Genomic DNA, 24701 nt, shown 5'->3' with positions numbered 1-24701 from the left:
TTCTTGTTCTTAATTGCTGAGTAGTATTCCATTGTATAAATGTACCACAATTTCTGAATCCATTCCTCTGTTGATGGACATCTGGGTTGTTTCCAGGTTCTGGCTATTACAAATAAAGCTGCTATGAACATGGTTGAGCATACGTCCTTGTTGCATACTTGAGCATATTTTGGATATAAGCCTAGGAGTGGTATAGCTGGATCTTGTGGTAACATTATTCCTAATTGTCTGAGAAAGTGCCAGATTGATTTCCAAAATGATTGTACAAGTTTACATTCCCACCAGCAATGAGGGGTCTCCATTCTCCACATCCTCTCCAGAAGCATGTGTTGTCACTTGAGATTTTGATCTTAGCCATTCTGATGTGTGTCAGGTGAAATCTCAGGGTCGTTTTGATTTGCATTTTGCTAATGACTAAGGACATTGAATATTTCTCAAAGTGTTTCTCTGCCCTTTGATATTCCTCTATTGAGAATTCTCTGTTTATCTGTGCACCCCATTTTTTTAAATTGGATTACTTGATTTGTTGTTGTTTAACTTCTTGAGTTCTTTATACATTCTGGATATTAACTCTGTCAGATATAAGGTTGGTGAAGATCCTTTCCCAGTCTGTAGGCTGTCATTTTGTTCTGACAACAGTATCCTTTGCTTTACAGAAGCTCTTCAGTTCCATGAGGTCTCATTTATTGATTGTTGATCTTAGAGCCTGTGCTGTTGGTGTTCTGTTCAGGAAGTTGTCTCCTTTGCCAATGAGTTCAAGGCTCTTCCCCATTTTTTCTTCTAACAGGTTTAGTGTGTCTGGGTTTATGTTGAGATCTTTGATCCACTTGGACTTAAGTTTGTGCAGCATGATAAATACGGATCTATTTGCGTTTGACATCCAGTTAGACCAGCACCATTTGCTGAAGATGCTGTCTTTTTTTTTTTTTGGTCAAAAATCAAGTATCCGTACATGTTTGGGTTTATTTCTGGGTCTTCTATTCTATTCCACTGATCCACCAGTCTGCTCAGACCAGAATATTTATATATTTATTGTTATTAATTCTAATTAGTTTATTTGTATCCCCCATGTAGCTCTCTCCCCACTCCCCTTCCAATGCCACCCTCCCTCCCCCTTTTCTACCCATGCCCCTCCCCCAGTCCGCTGATAGGGTAGGACTTCCTCCCCTTCCTTCTGATCCTAGTCTGTTAGGTCTCATCAGGAGTGGCTGCATCGTCTTCCTCTGTGGAGATAACCTAGAAACCCTGCACAGATGTAGCTCACGGCAATTCAGTGTCCAAGTGGGTTCCATAGTAATGGGAACAGGGACTGTCTCTGACATGAACTCAGTGTCTGGCTTTTTGATCTTTTCCCCCTGAGGGAGGAGCAGTCTTACCAGACCAGATATTTAAGATCTCTTCAGAAAGAAAGAATTTCTAAAAAATGTACTAGTTAGAAACAACAGAAGTCCCAATCTAAAAAAGACTTCATAAACCCAAAGTCTGCTGAGACTGAAAGATGTCAGGTAGGTAATAACAACAGAAGATAGGACAAACCAACACAGTCCATCTCTCTCAAGAACTGGATGCCAAATCACATAATTTCAAGTGTGTATCTCTTTAGATATACCTACATCTCCAGAGTGTAAGAAACATCAAGTCAACTCCAGCCAGCTGACTCCCATGGCCCTTCCAGAACCAGTTCTTATAACTAAGAAAGTTACTCTGCCATTCACTAACGGCCCTCTTCTTTGAGTACCACTTTCTGGATTTTTCTTAACATTTAAACAGTGCTTCCATTTTCTAAAATCACTTGATTTTAGTGGTCTACATTTTTGCAGTTCCAGACTCAAGAGTTTTATTTCTGAGTTGAATCTGATGGGTCCTGGAAGTTACTACCTGCTAATATTACTAGAATAACTCCATTTTGACATATTGCTTCCCTAGCTTTGAAACCAACAACAGCATCATAAATACTCATGATTCCATTCTCCATACAAGCAAAAATTTAATGGTTTTAGTTCTCTTGCCAGCTAAGTATTATAATCCCACTAGTAGAAAAGATCACAGTAAGTATAAGGATGAGAAAATAATAGACAATAATTCTTCTTTATTTTACATTTATAAAAGAGATCTGTTTTATTTTTGGTTTTGAGTGTTTGTGCATCTGTGAAATTAGGTGCCTGTTGTGAGTGCAGGTGTTTGTGGAAGTCAGAAGTGCAGATTCCGCATAGGCTGTTGTGGGCCACCTGATGTGGTTTCTGGGAACCACACTCACGTCTTCTTCAAGAGCATCAAGCCCCTTAGCCATTGAGCCGTTCTATAGTCTCAACAATGAGAGGCAATATTAAAATAGTCTATGTATTGCAAAGAACAACACAAATAGTAGTGGTTGCGGAAACTTCTAGAATAGCCCCCTTATTGCAAAGGTAGGAACACAGCAGAAAGAGACTTCACTCCGCAAACATATCCTATCACCAGGTCATCCTTGCTGTGGAGAACAGTAATCTCTTTGACAGGGTCAGACTGGAGTGCAGTAAGAATATCCCACAGATCCAACATAGAGCTTTCAAGCTACCCCAGGGAAAAGCATGTACTCAAGAAAGTGAAAAACAGAGAGATAAAAGTGAGGAATAAAATGAGAATTCATTTCTTTTACTTCTCGTTTATTAATTTTATTTACTTTACATCAGTGTAGCCCCTTCCTTCATACCCTTAAAGTCTCACACTGTCTCGACTCCCCTTCCCCCTCCCCTTTTCTGAGGAAAAGGGGGATCCTTTTCCCATCCACACCAGCTCATCTAATTAAAAGTAACACTACCTCAAGATCCATCTATACCACTTTTAGGCATATTTCCAAAAGATGCTCAAGTATACAACAAGGACATTTGCTCAACCATGTTCATGGCAGCTTTATTTGTAATAGCCAGAGCCTGGAAACAACCCAGATGTCCCTCAGTTGAGAAATGGATACGAAATTGTGATACATTTACACAATGAAATACCACTCAGCAATTAAAAACAAGAAAATCATGAAATTTGCAGGCAAATGACATCCTGAATGAGGTATCCCAGAAGCAGAAAGACACACATGGTATACATTCACTTATAAGTGGATATTAGTCATGTAATATAGGATAAACATATTAAAATCTCTACTCCTAAAGAAGCTAAACAAGAAGGAGGACCTTAGGGTAGTTGTTCATTCCTCAATCAGAAAGCAAATGGGATAGACATCTGAAGTGGGAGAAAACAGGGAACAAGACAGGAGCCTAACACAGAGGGCCTCTGAAAGACTCTAACTGGCAGTGTATCAAAGCAGATGCTGAGACTCATAGCCAAACCTTGGGCAGAGTGCAGGGAATCTTATGAAAGTAGGGGGAGATGGAAGACCTTCAGGGAACAGGAGCTCTACAGGGAGAGCAACGGAACTAAAAAAAATCTGGACACAGGGGTGTTTTTTTAGGATTGCTACTCCAACCAAGGACCATTCATGGAGATAGCCTAGAAGCCCTGTACAGATGTAGCCCATGGCAGCTGTGTCCATGTGGGTTCCCTAGTAATGAGAACAGGGATTGTCTCTGACATAAAATGATTGGCCTGCTCTTTGATCACCTCACCCTTAGTGGGTGGCAGCTCTACCAGGCCACAGAGGAAGACAATGCAGCCAGTCCAGATGAGACCTGATAGGCTAGGATCAAATGGAAGGGGAGGAGGACCTCCCCTATCAGTGGACTGGGGAAGGGGCATGGGTAGAGAAGAGGGGTGGAGGGTGGGGTTGGGAAGGGAAGAGGGAGGAAGCTACAGGTGAGATATAAAGTGAATAAACTTTAATTAATAAAAAAATAATAAAAAGACTGAATGTGTCCTCTTCCCCTGTGGCCTGCTAAGGCAGTCCAGGCAGGGGAAAGTTATCTGAAAGCTGGCAAGTGAGTCCATGTCTGAGGCAGTCCCCACTTCCATTACTAGAGTGCCCACTTGAAGCCTAAGCTGCCCATCTGCTACATTTCTGTAGGAGTCCTAAGTCCAGTTCATTCATGGTCCTTGATTGATGCTCCAGTCTCAGCAAGCCCCTTTGGGCCCTGGTTAGTTGGCTCTGTTGTTTTTCTTGTAGAGCTCCTGTCACTTCCGGGTCCTTTTCTCTTTTCTCCCACTATTCCCCAAGACTCCCTACACATTATCCAATGTTTGGTGGTGAGTCGCAGCATCTTTTTTGAGGCACTGCAGGGTAGAGCCTCTCAGAGGACAACTTTGACAGTCTCCTGTCTGCAAGTTTAGCAGAGTATCCCTTCATTGTGTCAGGAGTTGTCACTCTCCTCTCCTATAGGGTATATCTTTGGTTGGGCCAGGCATTACTTGGGCATTCCATCAATTTCTCTTCTACCTGCTCTATCTTTATCCCTGCACATTGCATAGTCAGGGTATATTTGGGGGAGAAGTTTTTGTGGGTGGGTTGGTGTTCCCTGCCCTTTACTAGAAGACTAGTCTAGTTAAGAGGGTGACCTCTTCAGTCTCTGTGGCCTCTGCTACTAGGAGTTTCTACTTGAATCCCCCTCATATCCTCCCTGAAACCTATCTTATACCTGGTTTCTCATCAAAACTATGAAAACCAGAAGGGCCTGGACAAATACCTCACAGACACTAAGAAACCACAGATGTTATATTTCCTGGAGGTGATGGTTCATGTCCTTAATCTCAGCACTAGGGAGTCAGAGGCAGTTGGATCTCTGTGAGCTTGAGGTCAGCCTGGTCTACAGAATGAGTTCCAGGACAGCCAGTACTACATAAAGAAACACTGCCTCAAAAAAAAATTGAGAAGGAGGATGACAAGGAAGAACACGAGGAGGAGGAAGAGAATGAAGAAGAAACTTAAAAATACCTTCATGTAGTATAATTCCTGACACAACTGCTATTCTGTATTTTACTAATATTTATTCATTATTATAGAAGATAATAAAAGTTTCTTCAAAATATGTTACACATAAATGAATAAAAACTACTAAAAAGGAAAGCAATCATTTCTAGAAATAGAACTCCAAGTACAGAGGATAAAGAGGAAAGTGGTCCAGTAAAGAGATGAAACCTGAGGTCATTTGAGGACTTTGGAGATATTGCGCAACCTTATCATTTGGAGCCACTTTTAGGCAGCCACTTGGAAATGAGATTGTGTTGAGATACAGATTGTGCTGTCCAAACAAAAGGTTGCATTTTGGCAGTCAAGCCAAAGAACAACTCTGACGCTGTCACAAATTATATTTCTCTTTATAGTCAGTGGACGCCGGACTGCCAGACGCTACTGCCCATAAGACTGACTCCTTGTGCAAACAAAGTGGAAGTAATTTCATCCTGTGCTCTCTCAACACTTTATGCATATCTGTACTAAATCTTCCTACTGGGTCATATTTTGAGGCTTAATTGTCCACTGTAACGTCTAAATGATGCCAGACATCCTCAAACATTTTGCACATCTGAGCTATTTTTATAAGGATAGGAAGATAAATATAAATATCCTTCAGATATACCATAAACCAGCATCTCTTCAGACATAATGACGGTGGCATGAGCGGAGACTGAGCAATCAAACTTGTTACTCCTGCTCATTTTCTCTAACCTACGAATCCACACTGACTGTGCAGTTCAGTGTACCTTTCTTTGAGTCATTGTTTTGTCTTCATCTATTCACATTCTGAGAACTTCCACAGAGCAATGTCAGTGCTTGAACTCTAAAGAAAGAATGGATGACCCTGATTTTGGCAAAGGGTCAAATGAGAGTTTTTAAATTTAAGAATATAATTAATGCACTTTGTATTATTTTAGAACAATGATCGCCAGAATCAGGAAATGCTTTTCAAATGACTTTCCTCTAATATAGCTCTCTCTCTCTACTTCTCTCTCTCTCTGTCTATCTCTCTTACACACAAATTTCATTAATGAGTCATTTTTCTACCTCTGAGTATTTTTCATCTGAAGGTTACACTTTTATTCTCTATTTCTTTGTTAGATTTCTCTTGTTCAGAGAATGCTAAGGAGTAAAGGAAACCATGCACCTCGTTAGAGTTTACACCAAATCCAAAATCTGACAGCGTACATTAGTTATACTCACTATATTAGAATATAGTGAGTTTATGCTTGGTATTGTACACTCTATAAGTATTATCATTTGTATGTAACGTTTGTAATATAGGGTAGGCATCTTGCTTTTTATCTTATATTTTGATCATACGACTATTTATTTTTACTAAAAAAGAGTGTATACTAGTGAATCAGAAAAAAGAAAGAAAGAAAACTATGAGGATAATCTTTATTTAAATACTATGCTGGTCAGGGTGTGGAACAAGGGGAACACTGCTCCATTGTGGAGGGAGTGCAAATTTGCACAAGCACTTTGGAAATCAATCTGGCAATTTCTCAGAAAGTTGGGAATAGACCAACCTCAAGACCCAGCTATACCACTCCTGCACATATTCCCAAAAGAAGCTCAATCATACTACATGAACACTTGCTCAGCTATGTTCGTAGCAGCTTTATTTTTAACAGCCAGAAATCTGGAAACAACGCAGATGTCCCCCGACTGAGAATGAATAGAGAATTTGTGGTACATTTACTCAATGGAATACTACTCAACTATTGGAAACAAGGAAATCATGAAAATTTCAGGAAAATGGATGGACCTAGAAAAGATCATGCTGACTGAGGTAATGCAGAAGCAGAACAATACACATTATAGGAGCCTAGCATGGCTGTCCTGAGGCTTCATACAGCTGTGGAAAAAAAGAGGTGCTGAGACCCACAGCCAAACATTAGGTGGACCGAGGGGAGTCTTATAGAAGAGTGTGGAGAAAGACAGAAGGTCCTCGAGGCAACAAGAATCCCTCAAGAAGACCAAGGTGTCAACTAACCTAGGCACATAGGGGCTTACAGAGACTGAAGAACCAACCAAAGAGCATGCATGGCCTGGACCTAGACATACAACACATATGTGATTGATGGGGACCTTGGTCCTTAACTGGGTCTCCTTGTAACAAGGGGAGTGTAGGTCATATCTGACATGGACTTCATTGCCTGCTTTTGACTCACTCTCCCCTAGCTGGGTACCTTGTTGGGACTCAACAGAAAAGGGTGTTATAAACCCTCATACGATTTGATGTACTGGGGTGGGTTTGTAAGTGGGTAGCGGTGGCCTTTTTCTGAGGAGAAGGGGAGGGAAAAAGGGAGAAAAAGGTGGAAGGGTGGAACCAGGAGGAGAGTAGGCAGGGTCCTGTGATTAGGATATAAAATGAATAAATTTATTAAAAATATAGAAAATAGATAATAGGATGAAGAGCCACCCTTTGATGATACAGCATCATTATACAGAAGGTTCATTACCTACATACAGAAACAACTCCCTTGTCACATCTCATTGTTCTTAGAAGCAGAGCTCTGTCATCTGGACTATTTATGAAGAGTCAAAGATCATACATTACAAACAGGATCCAAGTTGGTTAGGCTAAATTACTCAGAATTTTCACAAACTCCAAAGAACAATTATATTTTACCTTCCTTGCACCAATTTCTTGTAACATCTGAGCCTTCCCTTTTTAATACTGAGCAAAACTCTTGTTACTTACTTGGGGTAATTTCTAGATTGAATGAAGGGCAGAATCTCAGAGTCTTGGCTTGATGGAGGCAGTAGTAAATCTCGGAATCGTTCTGTCAAAAGAAAAAATATAACTGTGAAAAATAAAATAAGTCACCAGAGTGCTGTGAAAATAGGGTTGTTTGTCCTTCTGCTGTCTGCATGTATTTTATAAACAAAATAACATACTCGCTAAGACTATCTTTGACCGAATATTCTTTAGTATAGACTTTTAAAGTCAGGGAAAGCTCACAAAACAGACACATGATGCTACTATTAACAGTACAGTGTTATTAATTTGGGCAGTAGGAGTTAAGAAATATACCACTAATAGCTCTTTTGTTACTTGGCAGGCATCTGTAAGAACTTACATAAGATCAATGAAAAGACCAAATGTATTATTATATGCTACTAATATTCCAGATGCGATACAGAAGAGCAATTTATATCTCTCCTGGAAATGTGAGCTTTGCATTGACCATTGCCAAGTATTTTCATTCCATACCCTGAAGTAATATTTACATGTGACTTAGGTAGCAAGGAAAAGATCATTCATAGCAACATTTTACAAACAACCATAAACAGAAATATCTAAACTTCTCCTAGACATTAGAATGAGCAACTTGATTCAGTAGAATACTTCCTAATTAAAGTAAACTGGATATTTTCACTTATAACTAAAAGTTTACTAATATTAATATACATTTGAGAGGGAAAATCTCAAAATATTATTTTATTTAAAAAAAGCAATGAAATGATGCATTGATTCAATATAGTATTTGGAGCCAATGAAAAACAAACAAGCCAATGAAAACAGGAATGATGCAGTCAACTATATTTCACGGTTAATTTTTAGGAAGATGCAGAAAGATTCAGTAATGGAGAAGCAAAAAGGTCACTGTGAATAACTGTTAATATTTCATAGAATTAATTATATTGTGATGAAATAATAAATATTAATGTTTCAAATGCTCTAATTATATTATCATGATTACTAAATAAATGAGTTTAGAGAAATCAAAAGAGGAGAGCAGGCCATGGAACAAGATTTAGATTAATGGACTTCAAGGAAGCATATACTTTTCATAATAAAGGCAAGAAGAAGAAAGTATGACAAAGGCAGGAGGGATAAATGGTGTCCAGTGTTACATTAGCAATACAATCACTGCCTAGCTGCATGCATTGCTCTGACATTACTGTAATGAAATCAATCCAGACAAGGTAAATCATCATGACTCAATAGAATAGTTGGTCATGTATCAACCAGAAAATTATGAGAATAAATAGTATTGACCAGCTTACACAACCAAGCTGCAGTAATATGCTCTGCTACAATTCCTATGCTGTTGTAAATCTACCAACAATGAAGGTGAGAATTCTTCAGGAAACACAAAAGACCTACACTTGGTAACTTTACTCTTCCCCAATTACTAAAATTAGTCACCTATAAGCAGACTGGACGCAGAGTATTCCTGAAATAGGTCATGGAATTTATTTTCATATATTAAATCAGAATCATTTCTGGTTTCCATTTTATTTACTTTCTGTTTTTGTCACTCAGACAATCTTGAGAACACAGTTGGGGATAAAGTGGTAGGATCCAAGAACGGCATGAGGTTTTCTGGTTCCATTCTGAAGCGTAGAGTTCCAAAGCTGTAGCACATGTTTTCTCTATTTGTATTTCCTCTTTAATTTGAATCCACATTTTTGAAATATTAACGAATACCAACATCTGTTACATTGTTATTTTTAAATCTATGAAGTTAGTATTTGTTCCAATGAAATTACGATCAACTACTTTTGAAATTCGTATGTTTTCTTCTTTTAAAATTGTTTCTTGTATTATTTAGGATTACAATTACACCATTTCCCCTTCTGCTTCATCCCTCCAAATCCTCCTATATACAGCCTTCTTCTCTCATTTAAATTAATGGCCTCTATATTTTGATGATACATAACTTTACCTTTTAGTATAAATGAGTAATATGCAATATTTACCTGATTCTAAATATTTTATCCACTTAATCCTTTTCTAAAAAGTATTCTGAAAATAAAATTAAGTCCAAAAGAAATCAAGAACTTTATGTATCATGTAAAGAATGTTTTATCAAAAAGGTATGGTAGATATCCTCTGTTAGTAAAAGTATCTAATAGATACTTGGAGAATAGAAATTTGGAGAATGATTTCCAAACTTGCTTAAAAGATCCTAAAATGTGAATTTTTTAATTAAATTTTTATTTTTTATATTAATTATAGTTTTTCACTTTGTATCCCAGCTGTAGCCCCCTCCCTCATTCCCTTCCAATGACACCCTCCCTCCCTCATTTCCTCCCTGCCCCTCTCTAAGTCCACTGATAGGGGAGGCCCTCCTCCCCTTCCATCTGACCCTAGTTTATCAGGTCTCATCAGGACTGGCTGCATTAGCTTCCTCTGTGGCCTAGAAAGCCTGCTCCTCCCTTGAGGGAGGGGGGACGTCAAAGAGCCAGCCACTGAGTTCATGTAAGAGACAGTCCCTGTTCCCCTTACTAGGAAAACCCACTTAGATACTGAGCTGCCATGGGCTACATCTGAGCAGGGGTTCTAGGTTATATCCATGCATGGTCCTTAGATGGAGAATCAGTCTCAGAAAACACCCCAGTGCCCAGATATATTTGGTCCTTGCGGAGCTCCTGTCCTCTCCAGGTCTTACTAACTCCCTCTTCTTTCGTATGATTCCCTGAACATAATACATATTATTCTGCTTTAATACATTATTTTTCCAGTGATGGGTTTCCCTCATTTTATATATCGCCTGAAACTTTTGATTATAAAGCCAGGATAAAACGTCTCCAAGTATAAAATTACCAAAATAAGTAACAGTATGCATACATATAAGCATAGTAAATGCAAAGAACACTAAGTGAACAGCATCAAAAATCCATCTCCGTCTTTCATCCATTACTGTTAAGGAAAGTTCACAGACACACAATAAATATGCAGTACCTCGCAATTTTGTCTTCTTAAATGTTTTTTATTACTATACAAATAAGTTCCCAAATCTGATCAGTTACTTTTTTCTATTCCAGTGTATTTACTGATTATGTTTGTTCTTTATGAAAACAAAGATAAATTATGTGTGATGCTCAGCCTCTCAGATTCCTGCCATCTTTATTCAGCTGCCATCCCATTCTTCATCTGATTCTGGAGAAAACATAATTTGATTTTTTTTCATTTGCTGAGAAAGAAAAGTAAAACAGTACCTCTCATGTAGCAAAAGGCCAAACTGAGTATTGTTTCTCAGCTGTCACACTATTTCCTTAGAAAACAGCAGTTTTCCAACACTACTGTTCAGGCCTTTCATAGGGCATTTTAGAGGAAGATGTTAAAGCCACTGACAAGAACCAAGGGACTCGCTGCCGTGATGCTGTGATGAGCTGACTAATGAAGTAGGGATGTCTGGGGGTGATTTTCCATCAGTAGGGGATTTCTTAATTGACACAAGCTTTTAGAGACTTTCATCTTCTTTTTATTTCTCTCAGACTTAAATCACAAAACAGACCTGAAAGATGTCCTATACAGAATTATGTTAACGTGTGCTATATAGACAATCATTTATGATACAATCTAGCTATTGCTCTAGATACTCAAAAACAAAATAAGAAAAATAACTTTTCATGATCATGATTTAGAATGGTTTTCTTTTTGTTCTATTTCCTATGACCCAGTTTCATGACATCTTTGGGAGAAAGTATCGATCTTCCGATTATCAGCACTGTGAAGTATATTAACTATAACAGGAATTTGTGTAATGTCAATGAAAAGTATAGGGACCTATTCATCTTGTGAAAATGAGATCTTCCTATCACACAAGGAAAAAGAGGCGGAAAATGAAATTATCTAAGAGAAAAATTGACACTCATAAATGCTATCCTTTATAACCTAAGATTCTTTTGATTACAGAACTTAGTTTCCTCAGTAATATCATGCAGAGGAATTTCTTTCTTGGAGGGACCCTATCAGAGAGATTTTTGGTAACTTCAAATCACTCTCTTTCTCTAGGTGGTCTTTTTTTCCCTGTCTGCTTCACCATTATCTCCAATATGAAAATTAATGCTTCACTTACTTCAAATACATAAGCAAAGAAAGGCAGCCATATAAAGCATTTCTCAAGGGTGATATCATTGCCACAAAATGACACATTTATTCCATATTTATTAGTACATACAAATTTTCTTTTTTCTATTAACCTTTATGCTGCACCTATTTGCCAGTTTTAACTGTTTTTTATTTTTTAAAAGTACCCTATACTTGGTACACAGAGATTCTCTGTAAAATTTGTCAACGCTAGGTGAAACACATTTGAATGCCAGGAAGAAAGACCAAGTCAGGAGTAAACCATGTTCCTGTTGTGTGGTGAACATCTGGATTGCACAGACACATGCTCACTGTTGGGACCAAGGTCAGGGATAAGCCATTTTCCATGTTCCAGATGTTTTGTAAACACCTGGATTGCAGAAGCATGTGCTCACTGCTAAGGTCATCTCAGACATAGATTTCTTGAGACAGGTGCCATTATCAAATATGGTCTAAATGACAAAATGCATTTTTGCACACTTTTAGAACAAGATCCAAATTATTCTATATTTTAGAGTCCTTGAACATTGTGTTGAGTACATTTTTAATTCCTTTATTGATCAGACTAAGAATCCCAAGAGGAAAGAGGATTTCTCTGATACTTCATGTCTAGTACTCAGTGAGTTAAAGGTGTAATATAAAAGACAAAGCTATTACAGAAAGACACCCAGGTTATAAGTATATGCTACACTAGGGAACAGGCTCAGAACTGCAAAAATTGCTGAACATGTTGATAATTAAATAAAAGCAAGTGATAAAGAGAGAGAGAAAGAGAGAGAGGAAGAGGGATGGGTGAGAAAGAGAGAGAGAGAGAGAGAGAGAGAGAGAGAGAGAGAGAGAGAGAGAGCTGATTAAGGATATTTTATAAAACCTATGGAGAAAACCTTCTCTTCCTGGTAATTACCTTCTCTTCCTGGTAATAAGAGGAAACTAAATACATTTGATAATATTTACCTCTTTTCTTCCACATTAATAAAGAGTAACAATCTCTAGTGGAAGACAGTTTAGAATTGGACATAAGAATAATATGTAGGGAATTAAATTTTATTTACATATTAATTTACTACAATTTACTCACAATTTACTGCAGCCCTCTCCCTTGTCTCATCAGTCCCACCTATCCTCCTTCTTCCCCCTGTATGCACTCTCCCTAGTCCCCTGATAGGGGAGGACCTCCTCCACTTCTATCTGACCCTAGTCTATAAGGTCTCATCAAGGCTGGCTACATCATCTTCCTCTGTGGCCTGGCAAGGCTGTATCCCACATGGGAGGTGACCAAAGAGCCAGCCACTAAGTTCATGTCAGAGTCAGCCTCTGTTACCCTTAGTAGGGAACCTATTTGGAAACTGAGCAGCCAATGGGTTTCCTATGAACATTGGGTCTAGATTCTCTCCATGCATGGTCCTTAGTGTGCCAGAATCCTTATGGAAGGAGAGGGAGATAGAAAGACCTGGAAGGGACAGGAACTTCACAATGAGAACAGCAGAGCCAAAATACCTGGGCCCAGGAGGACCTTACAGAGACCAATACACCAACTAAATATCATGCTTAGAGAGGGGGTTGAAGTATTACTTTAATTTATACATGTGTTTCCTTGATGAATAAAATATTTACTGAGTAGTTGTTATTTGCCACATGCTATGAATAAAACAAATTCTCATCAAGGTAACTCATTTTATTGAAAAAAAATTCTCAAACAATAAAAGAATTGTAGATGCTCCTTAAGAAGGTTTTAAATGGAGTTATAAAATTACTTAAATAAGAAAAGAAGGGTATTACTCTTAGTTACTCAAAATTTAATGGTTTTCAGGTTTTGTTGTTTGTTTTCTTTGGAAAATAAATATGCACATTAATCTTCCAAAAAAAATTACTTCAGACAATGGAAATTAAAGGGCAGACTTAGAGACAGCCATATCAACTAAAAAGAGACAGAGCATAAACTTCCCTTCTGAAAAGTTTGTTTAAATCAAATAATGTCCTTCATTACCATGGTGACTAGTGTTGAATGACAATAGCTTCTCTTTAAAGTGTTGCTTTCAAAACAACATTAAAGGCATCCAAAGCACATTACTTTGGATAGATCAAGAAATCTAGAATATCTTTTTATATAGCCAAGTCTGTAACAGAACTCAAAAGGAAATAGACAACAATTTTAGAAGAAAAATGTCAGCTGCCTGTTTGGCTTTTTATAAAACTTTCTTTCTATAAATATTAAGGCCAATGTGAGAAAGCTACAAAACAAAACCTTATTCTTTCATATATATATATATATATATATATATATATATATATAGTCATACAAAACAACCCCGTATACATACTTTTTAGAAGACAACATAAACACAATACAGGTACAGCCAGAGTTTAAAATGAGTTACAAGCGCTAGAGCTGGGTAGAGGCAAAACATTCACCCTGTCCTAGGAGTAGCTCCTGCACTACATTCCTTTCAGATTCTCGCAACTATATGAAAATGTATCCAACTTCAATGCTGCTCTATATGGAATTAGATATTTATTCTAGATTTTACTTTTCTGTATTTCTGTATTTATTCTAGATTTATAGTTTGACATCAATATTCAGCAGAGAAATGATTAGGAACAATTTTCTCAGTTATGTGTGTGGTAGGTGAGGAAACTAAAAATCAGACAGGACATGACTATTAACCTATTAACATGTCGACTGGCTACCAAGACATAGAGACAAAACCAAACAGAAGCAAAGTTAAAAAACAAAACAAAACAAAACTCAAGCACGCTGCTCTCTTGGTTTATTCCCTCCGGTCTCCTTTTGTCTAAGGTTTATACAGTAAGAAAAAGCCACCTAAGCCTGCTACATTGAGGCACTGCAGGTCAGAAGGACGGCAGTGTTGTGTTAGAAAAAGAAAAATATTTCAATGGGCCCTTACACTTTTAGGAAAGTGGTGATAAAAACTCTATTCCCTTGACATCCATTATTCTGCTTCCTACTTGTTAAACATACCATTTTAACAAGTGAAATAAGCTTTTGGAAACGAAAAACAGAGTTTTGGGCCTCCGAACACATCAATGATTCACTGTCTATTACCGGCTTTCTCCTAAAATATAAATTCCTTTGTATTGCTGTGGAAGCTATGCTATAGCAACAAAAAAACACTGAGAAAGGAAAGGAAGGAAACAGGTTCAAGCAAAGTGAAAGCAAATATCAGAGGCATTCTTGGATAAACACATTATTGTTACTAAGTTTTTTCCAACAGAATCCACCTTTTAAGGAAAATGCTATACTTAACAATTGTCACAGCAAATGCATTTTTAAACAGTGTTGGCACTGAACAAAAGAAACACCTCAAAGTGATCAAGGCTCAGCTTGAAACTAATTCAGTTTCTGCTTTCAGCACAAACTCTAATACCACCTACGCTCATATTCAAAAAGGAATAGGCAATTTTGTTCAGGACTCAAAGAAAATGCAAGGTTTTGTGTGCGTGTGTTTTTAAAGTATGCTCACCTAAAACCTGAGCTATGAAAAGTAATAGCATGCAATTCATGGTCTTTTGAAACCTCAAAAACCAACCCAGCAGTGAGTCTTTTGTGTTCTTTAGTAGAGGATGTATTAGCCAAAGACAAAGCATATAGAATGGTGCATCAGGGAAGAGCCGGAATTAAATAATGCTGCCCTGTCCCAGCACACTAAACAGTTTTCCTTGAACCCCTGATTTCCTCCTTCATCTGCTTTCCTACTGTCAGGACCTCTTATCTTCCACTCAGGTCTTTCATCAATCATGTTCATGATTTAAGGTCTAACTCAGACTTTCACTCTTTGAAAAGGCCTTAATGATCACACTGAACAGTAAAAATATTTCCACTGAACTCCCTGCGCTCACTGTTGATGGTGAGCTATTATTCAAATTGAGATTAGGCCTTGGGTCAGAAAATGAAGTGCAGTTTCTTTGGCGTAGCTTTAAAAGGTTTACAAAAGGCTAAAAGATCTCCTCTGTGTCCCTACAAATCCTTCACTCAACTCCTCTCACCGTGAATGGATCTATTCAGCCTAATTAATACAAGATCACTGTCTAATGAGCATGCACTTTTCATTGCTCTTTGTTTCTTTTTAAAGTTTCTGGCTATAGACATTACTTAATCTGCTTTGGCAAGACTTCTACATTTTCCATTAAAGATCTTAGCTTACTATTCAGTTTTTAGCAACTCCTAGTCATCTAATTCTACAAAGGCTGCGGATCTGAATCCAGCTTGGATACTAACTCTGTCTAGTCTATAATTTTCTGTTGTTTGCTTTATATAAGTTTTCTAATCTGTGCAAAATCAAACTCTGATGCACCAATGCGCTGGGTGCAAGAGCTGCAGTCCATATCTTCCAGTAAAAATTAGGGAAGGGCTAGCAAGTACCCTTTGTTCGGTCTTGGTGCTCCAATGAGCTTGTGTCTAGACACTATGAAGTTAAGTACTGCTTCTTTTCTACCCTTCTTTTCTTAGCTTGAAAAGGATAAACAATGTCCATCCCATTTGTCTTTCTAAGTGAGGATTGAGCATCTAACCCCAGGTCCTTTTTCTTGTTTATCTTCTTCAGGTGTATAGATTTCAGTATATTTATCCTATCTTATAGGTCTATCTAGGTGAGTATATACGATGTGTGTCTTTCTGCTCCTGGGATACCTCACTCAGAACGATCATTTCTAGTTCCCACCATTTGCCTGCAAATTTCATGATTTCCTTGTTTTTCATTGCTGAGTAGTATTCCATTGTGTAAATATACCACAGTTTCTGTATCCATTCCTCAACTGAGGAACTCTGGGTTGTTTCCAAGCTCTGGCTATTACGAATAAAGCTGCTACAAACATGGTTGAGTGAATGTCCTTGTTGTGTATTTGAGCATCTTTTGGATATATGCCTAGGAGTGGTATAGCTGGATCTTGAGGAAGTGCTATTCCTAATTGTCTGAGAAAGCGCCAGACTGATTTCCAAAGTGGTTGTACATGTTTACATTCCCAATAGTGGAGGAGGGTTCCCCTTTCTCCACAACCTCTCCAGCATTGGACATCGGATGTAGGACAAAACAAGTAACAGGACAGGAGCCTACCAGAGGGCCTCTGAAAGACTCTACCTAGCAGAGTATCAAAGCAGATGTTAAGAATCATAACCAAGCCTTGGGGAGAGTGCAGGGAATCATATGAAAGAAGGTGGAGTTAGTAAGACCTGGAGAGGACGGGAGCTCCACCAGGACCAAATATATCAGGGCACAGGGGTCTTTCTTGAGACTGTTTCTCCAACCAAGGACCATGTATGGATATAACCTAGAACCCCTGCCCAGATGTAGCCCATGGGTAGCTCAGTATCCAAGTGGGTTCTCTAGTAAGGGGAACAGGGACTATTTCTGACATGAATTCAATGGCTAGCTCTACGACCTGCCCCTCCCCCGGAAGGTAGGAGCAGCCTTGCTAGGCCACAGAAGAGGACATTGCAGGCAATCCTGAAGTGACCTGATATGCTAGTGTCAGATGGATGGGGCGGAGGTACTCTGCTGTCAGTGGACTTGGAAAGGGGCTGGGAGATGAGGGAGGGAGCATGGGATTGGGAAGGAATGACAGAAGGGGCTACAGCTGGGATACAAAGTAAATAGCCTGTGATTAATATTAAAAAAAATGAAAAAAGAGAAAAGGATAAACAGCTGGAAGAGGCTGGAACATTCAGTTTCCTGCTTCTCACGTAAGTTATGTTCAGTATATCACCATCAGGCTAGTTGCTGGTAAAATAGTTTCTCCTAAAGGCAGGCTTCTGGGGAGAGGACAGCTCAATACTTTTAAAAGCATTTCATTTTTCTTGTCCGTTGCCAAAAGACTAAAATTTTCTCTTAATATTTGTTATGAAGACCTTATAAATCTCACAAGACAATAAATTCACAAAAGCATGGACCCACTGGAGAGAGGTTATGGCTCAGCCTTTTCCCCGTGGAATTTCCAGCTAGTCAAGAATTACAATATATATTTTTCTACACAGACACAGAGACCATGAAGTCCTGCTGATTAGTACCTGTGTCAGGTATGCCTTGCATACCTGATTTACATGAGAAGAGATTTACATGAGAAAGAGAACCTAGCCTGGCACATATATCTTTTTTACTAATCTAGGGGAGTTGATTACTATTATTTTTTACTTTGTTCAGCCATTTATGTGCTAATAGCATACAGCAAAAACTTCTATGTCCAACCAAAGGTCTATGAAGACCAAACCTGATTTGTTTTAAACCCACAGACTGTTCTTTTAATTTTAAAAGTGTATGTGTATTCTGCATGGATGTCTGTGCACCAACCTGAATGCCTGTAGCCTGTGCAGATCTGGAAAGGGAGTGATCGAGTAGACCTGAGCTACAGATGGTTGTGAGCTGCCACGTGGGTGCTTGGAACTTAACCCGAATCCTTGGGAAAAACAGTTAAGTGCTCTTAACTGCTGAGCCAGCTCTAGCCAAAATAAAGCATCGCTGTTTTATTTTTGCAACCATAAAACCTTTACCTATATATTAGTACGGGCATCTTGTTTTACATTTGTTTTTTTAAATTATTTTAAAATTCTGTAAATGATTATGTTTTTTGAGATTGTAATCAAATAAATTTCCCCTTCCCTATCCTTCTTCTAAACCCTACCACTTGCCCCTCCTTGCTTTATTTCAAGTCATGGATGCTTTTTCCATTAATTGTTGTTACGTATGTCTATGTACATATATGTGTATATATATATGCACATTATAAAATACACTATGCATATGTATTCATAAATAAATAATTTTGTGTTAAAACTGTAATTTCTTTGAAGAACAAGAGTTCTATTATTAGGTTCCCATTATGAATTGCTTATCATATGCCTTTTTGTCTCCTTTCAAAATATTTAGAACCTTAACTCTAGGTTGACTTGTTAAAGTGACGTACTCACTATTATACATTCAGTATTTATGGTCACAGTTTCAATATTGATCAAAAACATGTTACCAAGAAATGTCTTCATTGTTCCTATCTTCCTTTATAAACTCAAGTGGAAAATACTAAATGACACAAAATGTAAATTCTTCTATTCTCTTTGAAATTCCTAAGAGAATAGAAGAATTGAAAATAAAAATAAAAATAAAAATAATCTATACAACTTCTCTACTGTGATACTTCTGCCTCTAGGCTCATAAAAATAGCATTCTTTCCATGAATAAAACAAAAGAAAATTGTTTTCACTTTTGAAAAATGAACATGTAGAATAAAACTACATACGTGTTAAATTCCTACCATCTCCTAAGCAGTCTTTACATTTTCTGCTGTTATAAATGAACTCTCTCATCTACTAAGAAGAACAGAAAAGATAACACAGATTTCACGTTCATAAACAGAAAACAAGGAGAAAGTAATATACATTCTTTCTTGGAAATAGACATTTAAATCACTGAAAACACGTGTGCATGTGTGTGTGTGTGTGTGTGCATATAGCATGCTTCTCATTTCTCTGATACAAAAATTTTGTGGTTTCTGAGGCTATGAAATATGGACTTTAAATACAGATAATATTTACTGAATGGTTTATCATATGTTAACAAATAAAATGTTTGATGTTTTATTAAACAAACTAATCAATCATCTTCAATAATTTTCACACAGACTCCTGTGAGACTGGAAACAGCTTTGTATAACATGAATCATAGATACACTTAGCATATCTCTTCCTGACCTAGATATCTTTCTTCAACATATACATGCAATAGCACTATATTTCCTACTCATTTTACATTGCTAATCACAGGCTAAACCAATATGAATTCAAACATTTGCAGAATTTGGGGAAAATTTAGAAACAGGAAATTTTTTTTTAAAAAAAGGATACATTAATACATGCCTCTCTTGTGAACTGTTTCTCTTTGCTTATTCCTCTTAAGTTATATAGTAGTTTGCAGCAATCACCACTTTTCCCCTTGTACTTCTCCAAAACCATAAGCTGGCCAGCAATCCAGTCTCGTTGTTTTATATCACTTCCTTCTTAGAATGTGAGATTAAATTCCTTTACCTCTTTGACATTAGTAGAAATATTTAATTTGTTGTTTTTGTTTCTAACCTGGCCTACCCCATTTCCACCATTCAGAAAAATGGTAGGGTAACTCATATTAAGTTTTGACTTCCAACCTTAAACTCTGCAGCATTTCACTAGCATCTCTATGAGAAGACTAGATTACAGCAATCCCTACAATCTTCTCATGTCCTTCCCTCTGAATATTAATCTCCCCTGACCTCTCGACAGCACGATGTTTCTCTGGCTTTCTTTGAGCTAATTGAGCTATGTCATCCTAGAATACTCTAAGAGAGGTGAGTTTTTATATAACAATAGCTTTGGCGCAGAAAACCTCCTAAGTCTGCTGCAAAGCCTCCTCATCATCTGCAGCCTTGCTGGAGGATTTTGGCCTTGTTTCAAGGAGGTGAGTCACTGGGGAATGGGCTTTGAGGTTTCAAAAGCCTATGCCAGGCCCTGTGTGTGTCTCTCTCTAATGTGTGTGTTAATACCTGTATATCAGGATGTAAAGCCTCAGCTGCTGCTCCAGGGACATGCCTGTCTGTCTCCGGCCATGATGATCATGAAGTAACTATTTGAAACTGTAAGCAGGCTCTCAATTAAATGTTTCTTTGTATTAGCTGCCTTGGTCATGGTGTGTTCTCCCACCAATAGATTTATAACAGGGTCATTCTACAGCAAGGAAGATACTCTTGTTCCTCACCTTCGAAACAACTAGAAATTATTACGGCGTCTTAAACATGAAAGGTCACCTAATTTGATGGCTGTTTTAAGGCTTCTAGACCATATTATAAAGAATGAATTCAGAGTGGCAGATATGATACATTTTTTAGAAGTAGACTTGATGTCAATTAAAATCCAATTTACCACCTGCTCAACTGCTAATTTGTAATAGTGAGCCATAAGTGAAAAAGAAATCACAATTATTCTGAATTAATCCTTTTTCAAAATTAGGAACACACACCTCAGATGACTACTCAGCACAGTTCAGAAGGAACAGGGATTCACTCAGCAATACTCCAAATGATCCATTGTATCTTTCTTCTCCTCAACATCACTACTCGCCTTTGCATCTTCATTCTCTGTGTTAATCCTACCATTTATTTCCATTACAAGCAGGAGGAATTGAAACAAAGATACTATTTCTTTCAGCCAAGTGTACCAAAGGAGTGTTAGTCATCTTCTGTATCCATCTGCTCTGCCTTCCTCCTTTTATAAAGCAAGAAGAATCCATGTTTCCTTAGGGAAGTTCAAGTCAGCCACGTACACACTGGATCAAACCTCTTTGGAGGCACTTGTGGACTTCGATTTTATAACTGTACATTTCTGTGTTTCTAGAACTATAAATCTTACCCTTTATATTTCACCCTGGTAATCCACATCACTCCCAGAAATATATAAATATGCTGCAATTATTACAATGCAGTTACATAATGTATTAACATGTCCTGATGTAGTTCCTTGACTTCTCCTTATAACACTCTATTAGCTGATATTTCTTAACTTCATTTAAAATAAGTACTGTTTAAAACATGTACTGTAATGTTCTGGCAAATGTTCAAGAGACTAAAATAAATAATGTATAAACTCTTAAAATATGTAATTAAAATATCCCAGATTGACGAATTCATTGACAAAAACAAAGTTATCTCTCACAGAAATGTGAACATCAAAGTGGCATGTTTGGTGCTTCTGTTTCCAAAATGCGATCTTGCTGCTGTGCCGCGCCATGAATAAAGGCCAGAAATAGGTAAGCTTAATTCCTCCGAGACCTTACAGCGGCCCCACCATCCAGATACACCCAGTATCTAGTGTTGTGACAACACTAGAAATAAAGTTTCAGCATAGGAATTCTGGGGAAAACTTCATGTCACTGTGATGACACTTGTTAATTTCTGTGGATTAACACCCCCACTGTGAATGATGGGAAACTACCCTACATGATTTCACTGAATACATAAGTGGGGAGAAAAGACCCCTAGATTGGGCTGACCTGAGGTAACTCCAGCACCCCACAGGATGTCTATCTGCTTTTTAAGTTATGGCCCCGTGAAGCTACTTCAATATGGCTTTTATTCCAACCACTCTGGCAAAATTATACTTTCTGAAGTGATTAGTTCAACCTTCACTTTACCTGATTTCTTAGAAGCATTTGTTTCGACTGATGAATCCTATTTTGAAGCCTGCTCCTGTGGTATGTAAATCAAATGGTCTCTGTTCTTTTCTAATCTAGTGGCTAGTGCTCTTTAAGTCACCGGTGCTGAACATAGTAAGTTGGAATGTTTCAGAGTTCAGTTCTGCAGTGTATTCCTTCTTGAACTATGAACTCTTTAAAAAGTAAGGCAACGATACTTCTTAGGGTAAGTTTTGTGCAATTATTACAGCATTTTTTTTTTCTCAAATGGCCATTAGAATTTACCGAAATCGAAGAGGAAGGATCGGGAACATTGGATATTCAGCACATTGTGGAAAATACTTTGAACTTGTTGAACATTCATGCAAATTGAAGAAGCATTTATAATTATAAAAATTAAAGGTTTTGAACTACTTTAATCTGGAAATCAAATATCTAGAATTACAACTACTTTGTAAACTGAAGGGGTATTTTTCTCAACTGTGTCCACAACTAAGTCAAAAGATGTATCTCATTATGTAAAACACACTATAAGTTACATGAACTGCATTTGTTCTCCCTAATCTCAAAACTTTTATGTTTATGTTCAGTCTTCTCCAGGAACAAGCTCCTCATAAGTTATCCATTCCCAAGGGTCCATCCTAAATGTACAGACTTGAGTAACCACACCAAATGAACTCAACAAGTTGTATGAATATATGTATATATACTCATTCATATAGATAGATACACATATACACATAAATTCACACATCTATATATGCATATATAAAATCATGTATATATAAAGGCACATATAGACATAATCTAAACATGCATATATATATATATATCATAATAATTAAGGAAAAAGGTCATAAAATTGATAGGAAGTCAGGAAAGATCCAGGAGGAGATGGAGAGGGAGATTGTGGAATTGAAATGATATAAATATAGTATTCACACATAAAGCTATAAATTAATAAACAACAAAGTAAATGTTGAAAAGAGAAAGAAACATTATATTAAAGAAGGGTAGCAAGATGGCTCAGCATGTAAAGGAACTTGCTATGAAGTCTGATAATCTGAGCAACCCACATGGTAGAAGGAGAAAATTCACTCTTGCAAGTTGGCCTGGGACCTCTACCCATACCCCAACGCACATGTGCCAACACACACATACATACGAAATGAACCAGAAAGTAAATAATAAATGAATGTAAACTAAAGACAGTGGAGTTACGCTAAAGTACTTCGTCTAAGTGAATGACATGGAACAGCAAGTGGATGGAGCCACATGTGATCACACTTTGCTCACTGGGTAACTTAAGCACACAGTTAAAACGCTACTGCTCAGAAAGCAAGACACCTACCACCATATTCCTGCTCACTGGCAATGTATCCAATGACCCAAGAACTCTGACAGATAGTAAAAACAACGCCCACAAGTTCAATTCTGTATCAAGTCCTGTTGCTTCACTAACACATTTCGTAAGGCTACAGCTGCCACAGACAGTGATATTTTCTCTGATGGCTCCTGGCAAGCTCAGTTGGCAATCACTGCTGAGGCTGATGGACACAGGATGTAACTGAGGATAACAGAATTAATCTGCCATATGACAGGAGATAACCACCATCAAAGGACCACAGAAATTATGTTTTAGGGCTATTCCCCAAAAAGTTTTATCAATTTCCTAGACAGCTCAGGATTCTCAAAGATTTTCCTTCCTCCTAAACTCATTCCTTTAAATAAGTAAAACCTAACAACCACTAGGTATAGCCATATAAATAATCATGCAGCCTTGAAAACCATATCTGTGCCCTGGTTGTAAGACTAAAATCTCATCCTCCTAGAGCCTAGAGTAGTATGTTCCACTGATGACTAACCATTGGCATTCAGGGTTTATAGCAACAACGAGCATAGAACATATTCTCCCAGTCATTACTTTCTGGAAATAGCAGCCAACAATTTTTATTATAAATTTTTATTAATGTTTATATTGTATGCACGTAACTTAAATAAATACCCAACATTTCATCTACCCAGATAAAAATTATGATGTCTAAATAATTCAGTCTGCAATTTATTTTAGCACTACCCTTTACATCGCCTTTACATTTGGATTCAGTGGTAGCACTTGGGTTTCTTTGTAATTTGGCAGTAACTAAAAAGCCCCATCCTTTCCATACAAAGACTTTACTGTAGAAAGATGGCTTCTCAGAAAGAAATGTTTTAGAGGGAGAGATGGGAATGAAGGGGAAACAACAGCAATTTATTATTCACAATGTATGAAACTTACAAAGAAATGTAAGTAAATTAAAAATTGACTGGCAGAGAAATACTTAAAGATATGATCAATGTCCTTAAGTCATCAAGGAAATAATCCTGAGATTTCACTTGATAACCATCAGAATGGCTAAGTTAAAAAACTCAAGTGACAGTACATGCTGGAGAAGATGTGGAGAAAGGAACACCCTCCTCAATTGCTGGTAGAAATATAAACTTGTACAACCACTTTGGAAATACTCTGGCGCTTTCTCAGACAATTAGGAATAGTGTTACCTTAAGATCCAGTTATGCCACTCCTAGCCATATATCCAAAATATGCTCAAGTATACAACAAAGAAATTTGCTCAACCGTGTTCATAGAACTTTTATTTGTAATAGCCTGAATCTGGAAATAACCCAGATGTTCCTCAACAGAGGAATGGATACAGAAGTTGTGGTACAGTTACACAATGGAGTCTACTCAGCAAATAAAAACAAGGAAATCATGAAATTTGCAGGCAAATGGTAGGAACTAGAAAAGATCATCCTGAGTGAGGTAACCCAGAAGCAGAAAGACAGA

General features: G+C 37.6%; 1 protein-coding gene across 2 annotated transcripts in view; it reads right to left on the bottom strand.

Annotated features, from left to right (window-relative positions):
* The window catches only part of Nox4 (NADPH oxidase 4), a 147336-nt gene that overhangs the window by 35498 nt on the left and 87137 nt on the right, over positions 1–24701 (bottom strand). For both annotated transcript variants that reach the window (XM_060367489.1, XM_060367490.1), the window contains exon 13: positions 7590–7671. In XM_060367489.1, coding sequence (XP_060223472.1) covers positions 7590–7671 — 82 coding nt within the window. The remainder of the gene's footprint in view (positions 1–7589; positions 7672–24701) is intronic.

This window comes from Meriones unguiculatus, chromosome 14 (assembly GCF_030254825.1).
Source record: "Meriones unguiculatus strain TT.TT164.6M chromosome 14, Bangor_MerUng_6.1, whole genome shotgun sequence".
Taxonomy (NCBI): domain Eukaryota; kingdom Metazoa; phylum Chordata; class Mammalia; order Rodentia; family Muridae; genus Meriones; species Meriones unguiculatus.
The sequence above is the reverse complement of the archived record's forward strand: the minus strand, read 5'-3'. Positions and strand labels throughout refer to the sequence as shown.